Source organism: Theropithecus gelada, chromosome 13 (assembly GCF_003255815.1).
Source record: "Theropithecus gelada isolate Dixy chromosome 13, Tgel_1.0, whole genome shotgun sequence".
Classification (NCBI taxonomy): Eukaryota; Metazoa; Chordata; class Mammalia; order Primates; family Cercopithecidae; genus Theropithecus; species Theropithecus gelada.
The window spans coordinates 14,158,479-14,176,190 of NC_037681.1; the positions used below are offsets into that span (position 1 = coordinate 14,158,479).

The window sequence follows — 17,712 nt, forward strand, 5'->3', positions numbered from 1 at the left end:
TATCGTGCTACTTTTCTAAAATCACCAAAATTCTGAGTTCTAAACTCGTCTGGCCCAAAGGATTACACATAAGGGATTGTGGCCCATCATCCTAGACACAGGTCAGTAAACTGAGAGATGACTCAAAGAACAATTGCTTCCCTATGATCGTTATTGAAACAGATTTTTACTGCCTATGAGCAGTAAAAATGTGATTTTTTTTTCTGTGATTCTAATGACCCTTTACTCTTAGTTTTGTATTATAGTTCGTGATTCTTGTGTGACATCCTCTCCACTACCTCCCTTACCCATCGATATAAAACACGGTCATTTTGTAAGCATTTTGAGGGATTATTCACAGGTTTTCTAGTCTCACACATAGTACAAGAACAAAAAATAAACTATGTGGGGCAATAAGTGGTTCAGTTTTTGTTTAGTGTTGCATCTCTTACACCTAGCACAATGCTGTAAGGTAGGTAGGTGCTCAGTAAAAATGTAGCTCTGTATCTTACGGAGCTTAATTAAATTGGTTTGAACACTGCCACCTGCTGGCCATAGGCACAATTTGCATTCCACGGTACATTATGGTCGATTGTTGGGAATCTATCAAAAATGCAGAACTGGCTGAGCATGGTGGCTTATGTCTGCAATCCAAGCACTTTGGGAGGCTGTAGAAGGAGGATCTTTTGAGCCCAGGAGTTCTAGACCAGCCTGGGCAACACAGCAAGACCCCATCTCAAGTTTTTTTTTTTTTAATAAAAATATATATAGAACAATGACTTAGTTTCATATTATTTGATGCTGAATAGCCTTAACTAAGATGGTTTCATCTAAGCATCTAGACCCCAATGAATAGTTACACAACAAATAGAACATGACTACAGCAAGATCCATAAGCTCATTCACTTCATTAATTTAGGTAGTTTATGCTCATTTAAATTGAGAGTTACCTATACAAGTAATTCACACCAAGGGAGGTATATGACCCAAATACCCTTCCCTCTGCAAAAGGTTTGCTACCTAGCTCCAGGCTCTATCTCATAAAGAATTCTATTACTGCATGTAATTATAGTAACTCTTGAAAGGAGGGGAAAAAAATGGGGACCAAACAGTGAAATCATTTAACATAGAATTTGGGGGATTTCAGAAATCAAAATGATGTGACTTACAGGGTTTAGATTTATTTCACAAACAAATTACATTTTCAACTATTGTAATTTCAATTTAATTTCCTCATTCATTTGTTTAGAGTTAAAACAATTCTTTCTAAGTTTGCATATTACACTTCATAAGCTAGAAGCTGTGTGAATGAAAAGGTTCTCCTCTTCTGTCCTTCAGTAATAAAAGTGCTCTGCATATTTCTTATGTCGAATGACTTGAGTCTTAATTTAGAGAAAGAAATTCTGATTTATCCTTGTCTCTGGGGTATGTTACTAGTTCCTTCTTTATCAGGAAACATGTAATGGACTTGTAAACTCCTTTCCAACTGACTTTCCAGAGGAGGTGCTTGTAAGAGTCTCTAATGACCCAGCAAGTTCAGGTCATATGCTCCAAAGGAAAGACAACCTAATCCATGAGAAAGAGAGTGAAATGCAAGGAGACACGCTGGTGTCACCAGAGTGCCACCATGTCTCCAAGAGGAAACAGCCATTGGTGTTGCGTCACCGTAAAATAGTCAGAAGTGGTCCAGGCAGAGGTCATTGTCCCAGGCCTGCTGAAGGTGCTGCCACAGGTTCTACACAGACCGCTCATGTTCTGCTCAGCCAGGTCCCTTAAATTCTGCTTAATTATTATACATACATGGTATGGGGTAAGCACTTAAAAATTAGAGTATATCAGGATACCCAAAGGACACAACAGCTAAATAACAAAAATGTCAAAAGTAACAAAGTAACAATGCCCAACACTTAGCAAGCTCTCACACTGTCTCCAGCCCTGTTCTAAGTGCTTGATGTTTGTCAGCTCTTTTGCTCTCCACAATCATCCACTGCAATAAGCACCAGGATTGCCCTCATTTTATTGATGAGGAAACTGAGACAACTCTGAATCTCTTTATGGCAGGGCTTTTCTGGCCTAAGCACTGTCTACGGACTAAATCCTGTCCCTCTAAAATTCGTATGTGGCCCTAATCCCCGTGGGACTGTATTTGGAGATAGAACCTATAAGTGGGCAATTATCGTTAAATGAGGTCAAAAGGGTGGGCCCTGATCTGGCAAGACTAGTATCCTCATAAGAAGAGGCTGGGCACAGTGGTTCACATCTGTCATCCCAGCACTTTGGGAAGCCAGGATAGGAGGATCTCTTGAGGCCAGGAGTTCAAGACCAGCTTGGGCAACATAATGAAACCCCCATCTCTACAAAAAATTTAAAACTTAGCCGGGCATGGTGGCATGCACCTCTAGCCCTAGATACTTGGGATGCTAAGGCAGGAGGATCGCTTGAGCCCTCAGGGGTTCAAGGTGACAGTGAGTGCCAGCCTGGGCAACAGAGCGAGACCCTGTCTGTAAAAAGAAAGAAAGAAAAAGACATAATGACACAGGAGTTAAGAAGAAGTTATGTAGGCAGATAGTGAGGGCAGGAAGGTCCTTGGTAAGGTTTTCCTTTTAATGAAAAGCAGCCCCAAAATCATTTTCTTTGCTAACAAAGAGTAGCCTATAAAATCAAGCTGCAGACATAGAAAGGCAGGCTACAAGTTTGCACAGGTGAAGGCCAGGCAGCTGTGCCAATAGGAAAGGGCCACCTGGGACTATGCATGTTCAAAATGGCGGTTCCGTCTTTCCTTCTGCTTTCCAACCACATTTGCAGTAGGCAGCAGATGACACAGCCCAGGTCAAGTGGAAAGTTTATTTGCATAATAAGATTAGGGTGGGGTGGGGAGCTTCCCCATGCACTATGTAAACATCATACCTGGTCCAATCAATCTGTGTGCCCTATGTAAATCAGACACCACCTCCTCAAGCCTGTCTGTAAAATCCGGTGCACTCCGCAGTGGGCCGGAAGACCTACTCTTGCAACCCTCTCTCTCACAAGAGCTATTCTCCTTTCTCTTTCTTGCGCCTATTAAACCTCTGCTCCTAAACTCACTCCTTGTGTGTGTCCATGTCCTCAATTTTCTTGGCATGAGGCAATGAACCTCAGGTATTACCCCAGACAACAACGTGGCTTCAATACCAGAGAAATCTCTGAGCATGCACAAAGAAGCAGCTAAATGAGGCCACAGCAAGAAGGCAGTTATATGCAAGCCAGGAGGGGAGGCCTGACCAGAAACCAACCCTCCTTGCACCTTGATCTGGACTTCCAGCTTTCAGAACTAAGAGAAAATGTCTGTTTTTAAGCCACCTAGTCTGTGGTATTTTGTTGTGGCAGTCCTAGCAGACTCATACAGCCCTAGCAGACTCATACAGCCCTGTGAACACACTGGGTGGGTAAAAGGCCAATCACACCTCACCCACGTTGGGACAATAAAAAATATATGCAGAGGTTACCAAATGTCCCCTTGGAAACCACCGTTCTATGGAATCATCACAAAACTGATTTCTGCAGAGTCTGAGAGAGAATGAGCTGAAGTGACACTCCTCCCAGTAGCAGACTCCCAATGTGTTCAAGTTCTTATTCATTCACCCATTGGATACCCGGAAAGACCGTCATAAGGTTTTGACTGTCTGACATTTGGGAGAATGCCCTATTACGGCAAATCAGGGAGATGGACAAAACGAGGGAATAAAACATGATTCTGGGAAGGTGTACGTTTGCTTCAAGGAAGACTTAGATGGCAGAATTTCCTTAGGACAGAAGCAACATTGGCAAAAAGCAGGTATAGGAATAATCGTCCCACTTACAGCCATGGGAGGCACAACAAGTGGGTCTATTTCCGTTTCCAAATCTCGTACATTATACAATGATACAGTTCTGGAAAGGTCTAGCAAAGCTTCTGTTATGCCACGTTTTTAAACACTGAATTTCTAAAATTTGATAGCAGAAATGCTTAATCTGCTTTCACTATCAGACCAATACGCAGAAAGCAACTGCATCAGAGTTCAAACCAGAAAATGAAACATTGTGGAAGCGAAAGTGAATCTGTGCAAGCAGCATACTAATTAAGCAAAAAAATGATTTTTTTTGTTATTGAGGTATTAGGCAGCTATCTTTTCCTGCTTCATTTTAAAAAAAAAACACATTTATTTATTATAAATTAGTTAACATGATCTGCAGATAGAAAACTGAAAAATATGTAAAGGAAGAAAACAAAGGGTAATCTCACTACCTAATGTAATCACTGGAAACACTTTGAAGTATGTTTCTCATTCCTTGTATTATTCATATAAACATACATCTAATTTTTTTGTATAGGGTGGAAGCAAGTATTTGTATTTTTTACATAAAAATTATAGTTAATTTAAAAATTTTACAGAGGTAGTTTGTGTTTGAAACCTTATATTGTCATGCAAAGGGAAAATGATCTTTTCTTGAACAGGATGAAATTAATTCTCTGTGAAATATGTACAGGTATATATATTATAAATGCTCTTTTCTACATAATTATGTACTTTTACGTTTCCAAATTGTTTCACAGCAGATGATTGGTTCAAAGTTTTCTCTAAGGCATCTTTATTAAGATATAACTAATATACCATAAAATTATCCTGATCAAAGTATAGAAGTCAATGATTTTTTGTATATTTAAAGAGTTTTGTGGCCATCACTATAATCTAATTTCAGAACATTTTCATATTTCCCAGTAAGAAATTGCCTATTTGCAGTCACTCCTCATTCCCAATTCACCCTCAGCCCTAGGCAACCACTAATCTACCTTCTGTTTCTATGTATTTGCCTATTCCATGTATTTCATCTAAATGGAACATATAGAGGACACTCAGTATGTGGTCTTTTATGATGAGCTTCTTTCAATTAGCATAATGCTTTCTAGTTCATTCATGTTGTAGAATGTGTCAATACTTCATTACTTATTACTATGTAATATTTTACTGTTTTATATGCTCTTAATATTATTAGAAATAATATTATATTTTTAAAGCTAAAGTGTTCTTCTTCTACTTTTTAGAAAATAGGTTCACAATTTTACACTGTAAACCAAAGTGAGATAAGTAAGAATATAAAGTTTTAATTCTTGGAAAATGTCCAATTTTAGGGTACTAAATTTATCTCTTTAAAGTGCATAAATCCAAGAATCTGGTCCATTTATTGTGATAAACTCCTCCAGTAATCTTGGATCTGTGTCATACATTATTTATTTTAGAGCTATCCTTGAACATGCAGACTGCTTGAAATTACATTCTTCCTTTCCAGAGCTCTAAGAGTGGTGGAGAATCAAAGCTTTGATAACTGGAGAAATAATTTAAGATGAATCTTAATGAAAGAGCAAAAAGAAGCCTGGGTTAGAATTAATGTAAATTTTTCTCAGATAATGTCATTTTTACGTTATCAGCTTAATTTGAGAACTCAGAATAAAAAAGAAAAGAAAAAACGGAAAAAGACGAGAAGAAAATACCCTTTTAACTTAGGAGGTCACAGCACTTATAATAGTAATGCTTCTTTCTTGACATTGCTAATATCTTACATCAGGAAAACTGAGGTGACATGCAATTAAGGGCTCTGCTTTCTTTGTTTTAGTCATAGTTAAATCCAGCCTAGACTAACAAATAGAATTCAAGCAATTAACAAAAGATAACTTTGGTAAAGTGCCTACCATAAGACCCACCGCATTGCAGATAATCTATTAAAAAGTGATTTTGTGCCCTTTCTCATTCTAACCTAAGTATGTCTAAATTCTCTTTAGATCAAAACATATGCTTTATCAAATTGACTTAGAATTATACATAGCACAGAGCAGCAACAGGTTAGGAGCAGTGGGACCAATGACAGCAGCAGTGAGAGGGCCACTCACAGGACTAGATAGACCCAGAGTCAAGAGAACCAGCTGATCAAGGGCATTTCATTGAGGGGCGGATGAACTGTCTGTGGCAGACTATCAGTGTCCATGGATTTCCCATTTTCCTTGTCATTAGGTTGGAGCTGCACTTCTGGATTTTGGTTGTTTGTGCATACACGGGAAGTTACTTCCAAACCAAGGATTTTAAGAATGAATGGGGCTTATTCACCTCTCACTTTGCCTCTGAAGGCAACCTCGAAGATAGGAGAGCTACGAAATGGAAGAGGCATGGGTCTCTAAGTCACCATAGGGACAAAAGCTACCTGCGGCAGTTGCCTGACCTTTGTAGCGTTATATGAGAAAGAAAACAAACAAACAAAAACTTTCTGTCTTAAATCACTGAGATTTTAGGGTTTGATTTGTAAAGACATCAGAAAAGCTAGCCTATTCTGACAAATGCATTTTCCATCTCAAAAGCTCTTGAAGATTCATATTATTCGAACAAAGAATAGTTACTGAAATTCCTAATAATGGCAGTGTCAGATATTTAAGATGTTTAAAACCACCAGGACTCTGTCACAGCCAAATCTATCTATGCAAGACCCTCTGGACTCACTTAGCAGCCTATCTAGCTCTCCCTCATCTTTTTCTTTCAAGGATCCTGTTTTTTTAAAAAAATTTTCCCATAGGCTCTACATTTCATGGTTACATGGCATTCTCAACTAAACATGGGAAGACCACTTTTCTACCTACTGTATACCTGCCTGACTAATTACTGTGCAGAGGCTCCTGTTGTCATGACCTCTGCCACCATATTCAGCAATTTGGATGTCAGTATCATCTGGGACTAGACATGAGTTTAATATGCATGTTCCTTGCTCATTAATATTTAGATAGTGATCTTCCCTATATTTAAAACAATACTCAAAGGCATAGAATTAGTGGGTCTGTATTATCTTCACCTGTCATAACTGAGACTATACAGATTATGACACTTTCCCTGGCAAAGACAATGTCCAAGGAGACTCGATAAACACACATCCTTACACTGAAGAACCAGCAGAAAGGAAGGACTCATCTCCAACCAAAAATATATATACATCTCACTATGCACTGTCCTATGCAGCATGTTAAGCTTTCAACAAAATACTACAGAATATACCAAAAAAGGAAAAAATAAAAAGAATCTGAGTTCCACTTCCAAGGTGACAGCGTGAGGCGGTCCATGACCCACTCCCCAGTGGAAAAAGTATAACTGATGAAAACCATTTAAGATATCCAACCATTTAAAGTCTAAGTAATTTGTCCTAAAGGCATAAAGCAAATTATAAAACATTTATTAAAGAAAATCTTTTAAAATTCAGTAAGAACAGCAAGAGTTTGTGATATTTGACCTAGGGCCCAACCCCTTCTTCCTTCCATCAAAAAATATACAAAAATTAACACTAGGCATGGTGGCTCACACCTGTAATCCCAGCACTTTGGAAGGCTGAGGCATACAGATCATGAAGTCAGGAGTTCGAGACCAGCCTGGCCAACATGGTGAAACCCCATCTCTACTAAAAATACAAAAATCAGCCGTGTATGGCAGCGGGTGCCTATAATCCCAGCTACTCGGGAGGCTGAGGCAAGAAATGGCCTGAACCCGGGAGGCAGAGGCTGCAGTGAGCCAAGATCGTGCCACTGCACTCCAGCCTGGGTGACAGAGCAAGACTCGGTCTCAAAAAAAAAAAAAAAATTAAACTCAGAAAGGATCAGAGTCTTAAATTTAAGTGCTAAAAGTATAACACTCTTAGGAAAAAATAGGAACAAATCTTCATTGTCATTGGTTAGGCAATGTTTCCTTAGATATCACAGCAAAAGCATAAGCAACAAAATATAGATAAACTGGACATTATCAAAATTAAAAACATATGTGCATCAAATGACATTGTTATCAATAAAAGATAACTCACAAAAATGAAGAAAATATTTTAAAATTACATATCTGATAAGGGACTTGTATTTAGACCATATAAATAACTCTTACACTCAATAATTTAAAAAATAACAATTAAAAAACAGGAAAATTATCTACACTGGTACCAACAAGATATACAAATGGCCAATAAACACATGAGAAATGCTTAATATCATTAGCTGTCAGAGAAATGTAAATCAAAACCATAATGAGATACTACCTCACATCCACTAGAATGTGCTATAATCCAATCACAGAAAGTGAAAAGTATTGGTGAAATGTGGAGTCCTTTCTCATACTGCTAATAAAGACATACCCAAGACTGGGTAATTTTTAAAGAAAAGAGGTTTAATTGACTCACGGTTCAGCATTTCTGAAGAGGTCTCAGGAAACTTAAATCATTGTGGAAAGGGAAGCAAACATGTCCTTCCTCACGGGGTACAGCAGTAAGGAGAAGTACTGAGCAAAAGGGGGAAAAGCCCCTTATAAAACCATCAGTTCTCTTGAGAACTCACTCACTATCACGAGAACAGCATGGAGGTAACCACCTCCATGATTCAATTACATCCCACTGGGTCCCTCCCACCACATACGGGGATTATGGGAACTGCAGTTGAAGATGAGATTTACATGGGGACACAAAGCCAAAACGTATCAGTTCATATTCCCACCAATTCTTGCCACAGTATTTTACTCTTTAACAAATAAAATGACACACAGTTACATGCAGTATACCATAAATGAGAATGGTTATCTTAATAATATCTAGTCTCCCGGTTCACAATCATGTTATATTTCTTCATTTATTTTGAATTTCTTTCTTATTTCTGAACAATGTTTTTCAGTGTACAGGTCTCTATTGGGTCTTTGATTTTATCTCACCCCATTCACCCCATATAAGAACTAAGTTAGCCTATTACAATTTCATGAATGCCAGCAGAAGACATAAGACTACTGGATCAGAGACAAAGGATTTTATTACTCATGACACAGCAAGCAGCATAAACATCAGCATATATGCATGAGTTTTCCATGCCTCTACATCCCATGGAGGTTGTATTAGTCCATTCTTTATTGCTATAAGAAAATACCTGAGACTGGGTAATTCATAAAGAAAAGAGGTTTAATTGGCTCACAGTTCCACAGACTGTAGAGGAAGCATGATGCTGGCATCTGCTTGGCTTCTTGAGAGGCCTCTGAAAACTTACAATCATGGTGGAAGGCAAAGGAGGAGCTAGGCATCTCACATGGCAGGAGCAGGAGCAAGAGAGAGGGAAGGGGAGGCGCTGCACACTTTTAAACAACCAGATCTCACAAGAACTCCCTTACTCACTCACTATCACAAGAACAGCACCAAGAGGACGGGGCTAAACCATTCACGAGAAACCACTCCCATGATCCAATAACCTCCTACCAGGCCCCACCTCCAAAACTGGGGACTATAATTCGACATGAGATTTGCTGGGGACGCAGATCCAAACCATGTCAGCAGTGGACCCATATGAATGCCATACATCACAACTGAGAAACATTGAGCTTGGGGTATTCATCCCTTTTGTAAGCAGTAAGTAAGCATTTTCCTTGACCAGAAAGGAGACATTACCTCATCTTTCCAAGTTAACAGCTCGAAAATTATCTCTGATAAATGATGAAAATAATTGTCAGAACTTTACCATCTTGGTGCATCCACCATGAAGTGTAGGAGTTCAAAAGAAGGACTGCCTCTGGAAATTTTTGGGTCATATTTATTTCTATTAATATTCATATTTAGTATATTCAAAATGGTTTTGTTTTTAAACTCCAATGTCTAATAGCATATATAAATAATCTTATATCTTGATCTCATACTTTACAACCTTACCCAACCCACTTTATTAGATTTTATAGATGTTTTTGCTGGATTCCTTAGAATTTCTTACATAGATGACCAGGTGGTCTGTGAACAAGGCCATTTTAATTTTTTCTTTCAAATATAAATGTCTTTTATATCTTTCTCTTGCCCCCTATTGCACTCAGCTGGGGCACTGATGAAACTCACTGGGAAGCCACTAGCAGAGATGCCCATGGAAATGGCTTTGGAAGCCACTTGCTGGCGCACTTGGGAGGTTCACTTGGAAACCAGCTGGGTTGCCAAAGGAACTTGGCTGCCTGGATGGGCATCACCAAAAAGTGCTGAGGACTAGCGGCCACTAAGTATCCTGCACTCTACTGGCTGCCACTGTTCACAAGAGCAAAAACAGAGAAAGACAAACAAAGCTGGAAGAGGAGCCCCTTCCTCATGCAGTGTCCGTCAGCACCATCTGCTGACAAAGCTTAACATCATGTGATCTAGTAAAAGAGAAATGTTTACAGAATCCGGCTCCAGTATCACAAAGGAGTACAATGTTGGCTATATGTGGAGCTGAGAGCAATACATTGATAACTGGCATAATACACACTTCGGCTACTCAGCTTCCAAATACATCCTTCTACTCACTTTTCAACTTCCTTAAAACAACTTAACAACTCTGTTTCCACCCAACAACAACAAATGAAACCACTCTGTTTCCACCAAACAAGAACAACAAATAAAACCTAAATAAAACAACAACAAATACAAGACGTCTCAACATCGCTGGCTATATCAATGACTCCTCGAATTTAGTTACAGTCTCACTGAATATTCTATTAACTAAAGACCCAATTGTAAAGTTAAGCTCCCACACTTGTATATAAAATTATGCTTGAAAATAGACAGAAGAAGAAAACTGTTAGCATATACAAATAAGCATGTGTGTATAATAAGCAAAGAGGAAATATGCAAAGCTTTTACAGTCTTCACTTCTGTAATTGGGCATGACATCTTATTTGACACCTATAGCTTCTTTCTTTTGCTGGGTATTTCATATGCCACTTGTTCTCAGTCAAAATATTAGCTGGTCAGCATTTTTATGGCATACAATGATAAAGAAAAAACCTTTGTTCATGAAATACATTATTCTTTAATCATTTTGTCTTTTTTGTTTGTATGTTTTTGTAGATTTCCAGTTATAGTCTTTCTTGCTCTTGTTATGTTGCATTAAACTTAATTTATCCTTGGTAATCAGAATCAATTACTCCATCCAGAAGATGAACCCCCCCTTTCTTCCTGATGGTTTAGTGGCACGAAGAAGCCAAAATCTCCAGGTGGTAGTCTCATCTTCTTACTTGATAGAACCTTCGCTACACCTCCTGGTAGAAAAATTGCCAGCCACCCTGTGATCTAAGATCTCAGAACTAGTAGAACTGAACATTGTCAAGTTGGGAAGCAATTATTCTGTCAGTAAACTATTAGGCGTAACAGTGAAAGCAGCCACAACCACTTCTATCCCTTAATTCCCAAACCTATATATTCTAGCTTTGGGGGGGGCAGCACTACAAATGGGTCTCTGACTTGAAGCTTTTACTATATACTTTACAACAAAGCTCCATCTTTTTAGGGTGTTATATCCAACTGGCAGTGTACTAACACTTATGTAAGCCATTTCTCCATTCAATTAGGCCAGTCTCTTCTAGGTAATGAGGAGTGTAATAATCCAATAAGTATGAGCCCACTGACCTTCTCTGCAGTAAAATGAGTGCATTGACCAGACACAATGCTGCGTAAATTCCCATAGTGAGTCCATAGATGGTGGTGATGCTACAAGCATTATGAATGGAGTAGGCAAATCCAAACCTGGAATATCTGTTTATTCCACTGAGAATGGCTCTCTGCACCTTCTACAACGGAAGAGGTCTAATATAATCAACTTTCCATCAGGTTGCTAATTCATCTCCTCCAGGAAATAGTGGCATAGCAGGGAGTCAGTGTCGGTCTTTGTGGTTGGCAGATTAAATATCCAGAAATGGAATTGGTAAGGGTAAGGCCATGTCATTAAGCCCACAGACAGCCTCTATTTCTGGTACCACAGCTACTTTATTCATGGGCCTATTGAAGAAGCCCTGTGAGGATGGTGACCAAAGAGCACATTGTTTTGTCCACCTGATCATTACATCTCCTCTGCAGTGGAAACCCGTTGGTGAGCATTTACATAAGACAAAAATATCTTCTCCACTCTGTGTTCCTTTTGAGTCATCCATCCACATCTTATCCAAACTTCCTTGCCACTATTCTGTTCCACCCAATCTATAAGAAACTGTCCGTGAATAGTGTACTTTATTTTTGGCTATTTCTCACTACAGGCAAAGTGGACAACACAGTGCCATCTGGAAGTTTCAACCAATGGGAATATTTTCCTTTACCACCATCCTTCAGAGCCACCCAGTGGAATGCTATAGTACTATAGCTGTCCGCTCTCAGGTGGCACCAGGATATCATGCAGACTTACTTGTAAATCAGTTCAACTTTTTTTCTTTCTCAGTCCGCTGGTTGTAAGGAACTTCCCAGGAGTTCAGGGATATGAATGAAGAGGAGACAATGCAACAGGTGTTATTATTGAAGGACTCTGAGTCAAGCCACAGGGTTCTGCAACTTACTTATACATTCTGAAATGGCCCCAATTTGAACTTCCATTTGATGATGCACACATACAACCTTATGTCTAGGTGGGTGTGAAAGGCTGAAAAGTGGCCTCTCAAAAAATGTTTATGTTCTAATCCCTAGAACCTATGAGTGTTTGATTGTATGGCAAACGCTAAAGATTATTTTCAGATGTGATTAAGGATCAAGAAATGGGGAGATTATTTTGGATAATCCAGATGGGCCCTAAATGCAATTACATGTATCCCTAAAAGAGAGAGACAGAGGGAGATTTGGCACATATACAAAGAGAAGGCAATGGGAAGGTAAAGCAGAGAGAGATTTAAAAATGCTAGCCCTAAAGATTAAATTGATGGGGTTTCAAGCCAAGGAATGCTGACAGTCACAAGAAGATGGAAAAGACAAGAAGTAGATTCTCCCCTAGAGCCCCCAGAACAGCATGGCCCTACTGACACCTTAATTTTCTTCAAGTAATACTGATTTCAGGCTCCTGGCTGCCAATACTGTAAGAGAATAAATTTCTATTGTTTTCAACCAAGAAGTTTGTGGTAATTTGTTACAGCAGCTATAGGAAACTAACACAGTGGGTTAGAGAACACCCAGTTCATGATGGAAAACTCAGGCCGCATGGCCACCCATGCCTTACAGTTAGTTGTGCAGTCTCCCCCAGGGCCCAGGAACATTCTAGAAGCTTCAAAAGAAGAATATACTTCCACTAAAGCGGGAATATATTTGTTCCAATGTCTTAGAGATCTGTGCTGTAATTATACTACTGGAGCTTGTCAAAAGCACCAGGCAGCATCCCTACTTGCCACAGATATTATGAGAATCACCGAATATGTACAATTACAAAGCCCTATCAACAGAGAATCTTGTACTGTCACCTGAACTTGTTGCAGAGCCTTCTCTTTGTTCACCATTTGAAAAGGGCAGACTTATAGGTGATATATCTAGTTTGCTTGAAGTAGCACACTCCTACGTGATATACGTTGCCCCCAACACCCAAAAGGGCCTGCCAAACACGGTGTCTCTTCTTTCATGGTAGGTGGTAAGAGATGCAGTAATCTGTCATTCTCCTTGCAGAAAATATTTGTACATGCTTCAGACCTTTAAATCATCAGAAGCTTCAACATAGAGAGCCCAGAATTTTTGTGGGGTTTATCTCCCATCCTCTAGTTTGCATATAACTTACTCAGTTTCTTAAAGTACTATATCCTGCATATCTGATTCAATCAGTATCAAGTTGTAAATGTACTGGATATACAGGATGTTATATAGAATGCCAAGATAATGAAAGTTTCTGTGAACTATTTTATTATAGCAAGAGGCAGAAGAACTGACATATCCCTGAGGCAATACTGTGAGTATGTACTGTTGATGCTGTACACTAAAAGCAAATTGCTTTTGTTTAGTTTGTCCTTACAAATTAGTATGGACCAAAAACAAACAAGCAAAAATCATTAGCCAGGATGGTAGCTGTTTATCATATACCAGGGACTATGCTGGTTTCTTCAAGCAAAGGTACATCTGGGATACCAGCCACAGTTGGTGTCACGCCTGATCATGTTTATGATGATGCACAGTCACTCTCCATGATCCACCCTCCTCACAGGCCAAGCAGATTAGGGTTAAATGGCGATGTGACAGAAATGACCACCTTTACTTCCTTTAAGCTTTTTACAGTGACTTAATCTCTTCAATTCTCCTGGGAATTAAGTATTTCTTCTGTTTTACTATCTTGGTAAGAAAGTTCTAGGTATTTCCACTCAGTCTTTTCTACCATAAAGGAGATCACCCATGGGTCAGAGAGCTAATTGATGAATACTGTCAGTTGTCAAATATTCTATTTCAATTATACATTCAGGAATTCAGGAAACACATTGATCAACTAGGCCCACTATGAATCAGACTTAAGATTTCATCTATCACCTGACTACTCTAAGCTTCTGTGCAAGAAAGAGTTAACATAGTAGGCCTCTTATTCTTTGCAAGTTTTGCTTTAAAGTATTATCCCTTGGCTGGCATCTGGGAACTCAGATTTTGGTAGGGTTCTCACTATCCTAACTTGTAAGAGTGGTACACTGTGTCTAAACTGTTTGTACAAACAATATGGTTTAAACTAAACACGTGCTTTCCTCCAGGGAGTCTGGAGTTTTGATAGGTGCTAAGTAGAGAAGGACCTATATAACCATGCCACAATTAAAACCCCAGGCACTAAGTCTCTAAGCTTCTCTGGTAGACAATATTTCACAACTTATTGCTGGAGGAATTAATGTCTCATGTGAGTCCATTTGGGAGAAGACTCTTGGAGTCTTGTGCCTATTTTCCTTCAGATTTCACACCATGCAAATCACTTCGCTGATTTTTCTTTGTATCTTTTAACCATAATAAATCTTAGCCACAAGTATGACTATACGCTGAGTTCTATCTCCTCACGATTCATTGAATCTGAGAGGAATGGTCTCAGGGACTCCCAAAACAGCTCTACTTCGACTGGTGTGGCAAAGTGACATTTTGAGTCCCCAAGAATTAGTGTAAATTCAGAGCCAGAGTTTAGTAATGCCCCCAAAGAACTGGTTATCCTTTTCTTCCCAATGCACAGTCACTCTGCTAAATGGCTGAAGGTCCCTTAGGGGAAAGCTAAAAGGAAGATTTATGGAATGTACTCATGTGAATGCCACAGTATCCTTCCTCAAAGTTACCTGGACTCCCCTTGAATCAAGGGACTGTTTTTGAATTGAATTATGTCTAGTAATTGTGTAACAGGCTGTGATTCTTTTGTGGTAAGTCAAATTAGGTGCATTTGCAACAGACACCAGATGTAATATGTTAGCTTGTGCAGCTGGGGGCAGCTCTAACAGTTTACTCACTTGGCTGAAATTTAGACCAACTAAATTTGTGGTACCAGATCTAGAGTTTATTCTGTTATGTAACTTAATCAATTCTCTGGTAGGCTTTCTGTTTATTTCATTCCTATGATACTATAGTCAATTAGCCATAGTCAAAGATCCCTGCAGGTCAAGGCATTCTGGTGACTGGTACATTCCTGCTGACCTTAAAAGTACATGTGTCCACCTTGTCTTTTAAGTGCTGTGACCTGGCCTCTGATAATCTGGAAATCTTATCCTCATATAATAAGGGAGCTTATCTTAATGGTGGTATCCTCCATGGCTACACCTGGCCTACAAAAGACAGCAATAGCAAATCTTATTTTTCAGCAAAACTGCAAGTGCATCTCTCACTAACACATTCCTCAGTGCCTTAGTGCAGGAAGTGCCTTCCTGGCCTCTTCGTGGAATAGATTTGAGTATTAGGCTTGCAGGTCATACACAATAAATCCACTCTGACATTGCCATTATTCCAAAACTTTTGGAGTCCTTTATCCACATTTTGCCAGGAAAACTGTGGCATCTGAACATCACTAAATGTAGGTCATCATTGAGTCTAAATTTCAGCCAACTGAGTAAACTATTAGAGCTGCCACCAGCTGCAAAAGCTAATATATTACATCTGGTATCTGATGCAAATGCACCTATACTAGTGAGTTCTGCCTAATTTAGTGTTATATTTTTCCCTTTTTTTGTCTAACACCCTTAGAAATCTCTCCCTCACGTTTCTAAAGTTTACATTGGTTATATATTAGCAGAGACTTCCAGATCTTTTTTTAAATTATCATTATTTTTAGACAGAGTCTTGCTCTGTTGCCAGGCTGGAGTGCAGTGGGGCAATCTCAGCTCACTGCAACCTCTGCCTCTCGGGTTCAAGCAATTCTTCTGCCTCAGCCTCCCAAGCAGCTGTGACTACAGGCGCCCACCACCATGCCCAGCTAATTTTTGTATTTTTAGTAGACATGGGGTTTCACCATGTTGGCCAGGATGGTCTCAATCTCTTGACCTCGTGATCCGCCCACCTTGGCCTCCCAAAATGCTGGGATTACAGGTGTGAGCCACCGTGCCTGGCCAATACTTCCAATTATTTTGGTATGTATGAGATGTCCTCCTAGGTTATAATGTGTACCTGTCACCAGAGCATGCTAAAATTTCACCCTAGCTATGTATTTAGTAGCCACAGTGAGCGGCTTTAATAGGTTAACATGAGCAGCCCCTTCAAGGCGCCTTTCCCAGATGAGCTAATCACAAAATTTCAAGCACAAAAAGACTAGTTTCCTCAGCTATAGGAGAGCAAACTAGTTCTCCTGCAAAGCAGTCTCAGAATAACTTGGGGGTTCAAGATTGACAGTTTCACCTGGATTCAATTATATGTCTTAATTCTAAGTATCAGTATTCCATTCCTCCCTACTCAGTGCCCCCTCCCATGAGAAACTTTGCAACACTGAATTTAACAGATCTCAGAATTTAGCAACCTACACAAGTAAATTGAGATTTTGAGCAAAATCTCAGTAAAATGTCAGACTCTTCTCGATCCCATAGTAAAAGAGGAATAACAAGTTCTAAAGAAAAGAGGGGCTGGTCACTATTGTTAGTATTTATTACTTACCATGTGTCATGGGCTTTGCTAAGTAATTCAAAGGCACCTTTTGGTGCCGTTCACTCACTTAATTCCTTTCGTGGCACTCAGAATAAACCCCAAATCTCTGTTATGGCCTTCTGGGTCCTAAATGGTCTGCACTCCTGCTGACCTCTCAGTTTGATGAGGAAGTTTCAGCCACACCTATCTTCTTTCCACTCTTCTCAGCTTACATGTCACCTCCTCCAAACTGCTTTTCTAATGTAGCTCACTCCCCCACTTCATTACTTTCCACATCAAGACCGTGCTTCTATATATTATTTATCACTATATTATTTTACTTATTGTATGCTTTTTTATTGCATGTTTAGTATTTTTATTTATGTTTATTTAGTGCGTACTTATTATTTTTACTCCATGAGACTGTAACCTCAACTCAGGCATAGACCATCTATGGTTTGTTCACATTGCAGTGCACCAGAGAAAGACCTTAAGAAGCATATGTAGAATTCTCACACCTCTAGAAGTTGGCCTACATTATTTCCTACTGCTTTTTAAATAGGCAAACGAAAGCTTGGAGAGCCACGTTAACGTATTCCAGGTCTGTCACAATCAACTGGTAGCCACGGTCTGTGGATCTTCAAGCTGGAGTTGGTCACCTCCTAGGATAACTCCGTAGGAGGAAGTGAAGCTCATTACAATTCCCTGCTGTCCTCCAACCATAGGGGCAGCAGGGTCTGTACCCAGAGGAAACAAAGAGCATCACAAACTGGTCTGTGCTTACCATGTTGATAACGTGCCCAGTCCCCACCTTGCCTGGGACCAGAACTCCCAGCAACAGCACCAGCCACACACCCGCGGAGCTGCCAGGTAGCACCCGCCCCCTCTCTCTGCGCAGGCGCGTTCCTCCTGCTTCCG

At 39.6% G+C, this 17,712-nt stretch overlaps 1 protein-coding gene across 4 annotated transcripts in view; it reads right to left on the bottom strand.

Annotated features, from left to right (window-relative positions):
* The window catches only part of TMEM182 (transmembrane protein 182), an 83,314-nt gene extending 65,626 nt beyond the window's left edge, over positions 1–17,688 (bottom strand). For 2 of the 4 annotated variants that reach the window (XM_025354960.1, XM_025354961.1), the window contains exon 1: positions 17,579–17,688. Coding sequence is in view for 2 of the 4 variants with exons in the window: in XM_025354962.1 (XP_025210747.1) it covers positions 17,579–17,581 (3 nt within the window). In the remaining 2 variants the exon portion in view is untranslated. The remainder of the gene's footprint in view (positions 1–17,578) is intronic. The other 2 variants (XM_025354962.1, XM_025354959.1) reach the window with 1 other exon arrangement.
* Between the last annotated feature and the right edge of the window lie 24 nt (positions 17,689–17,712).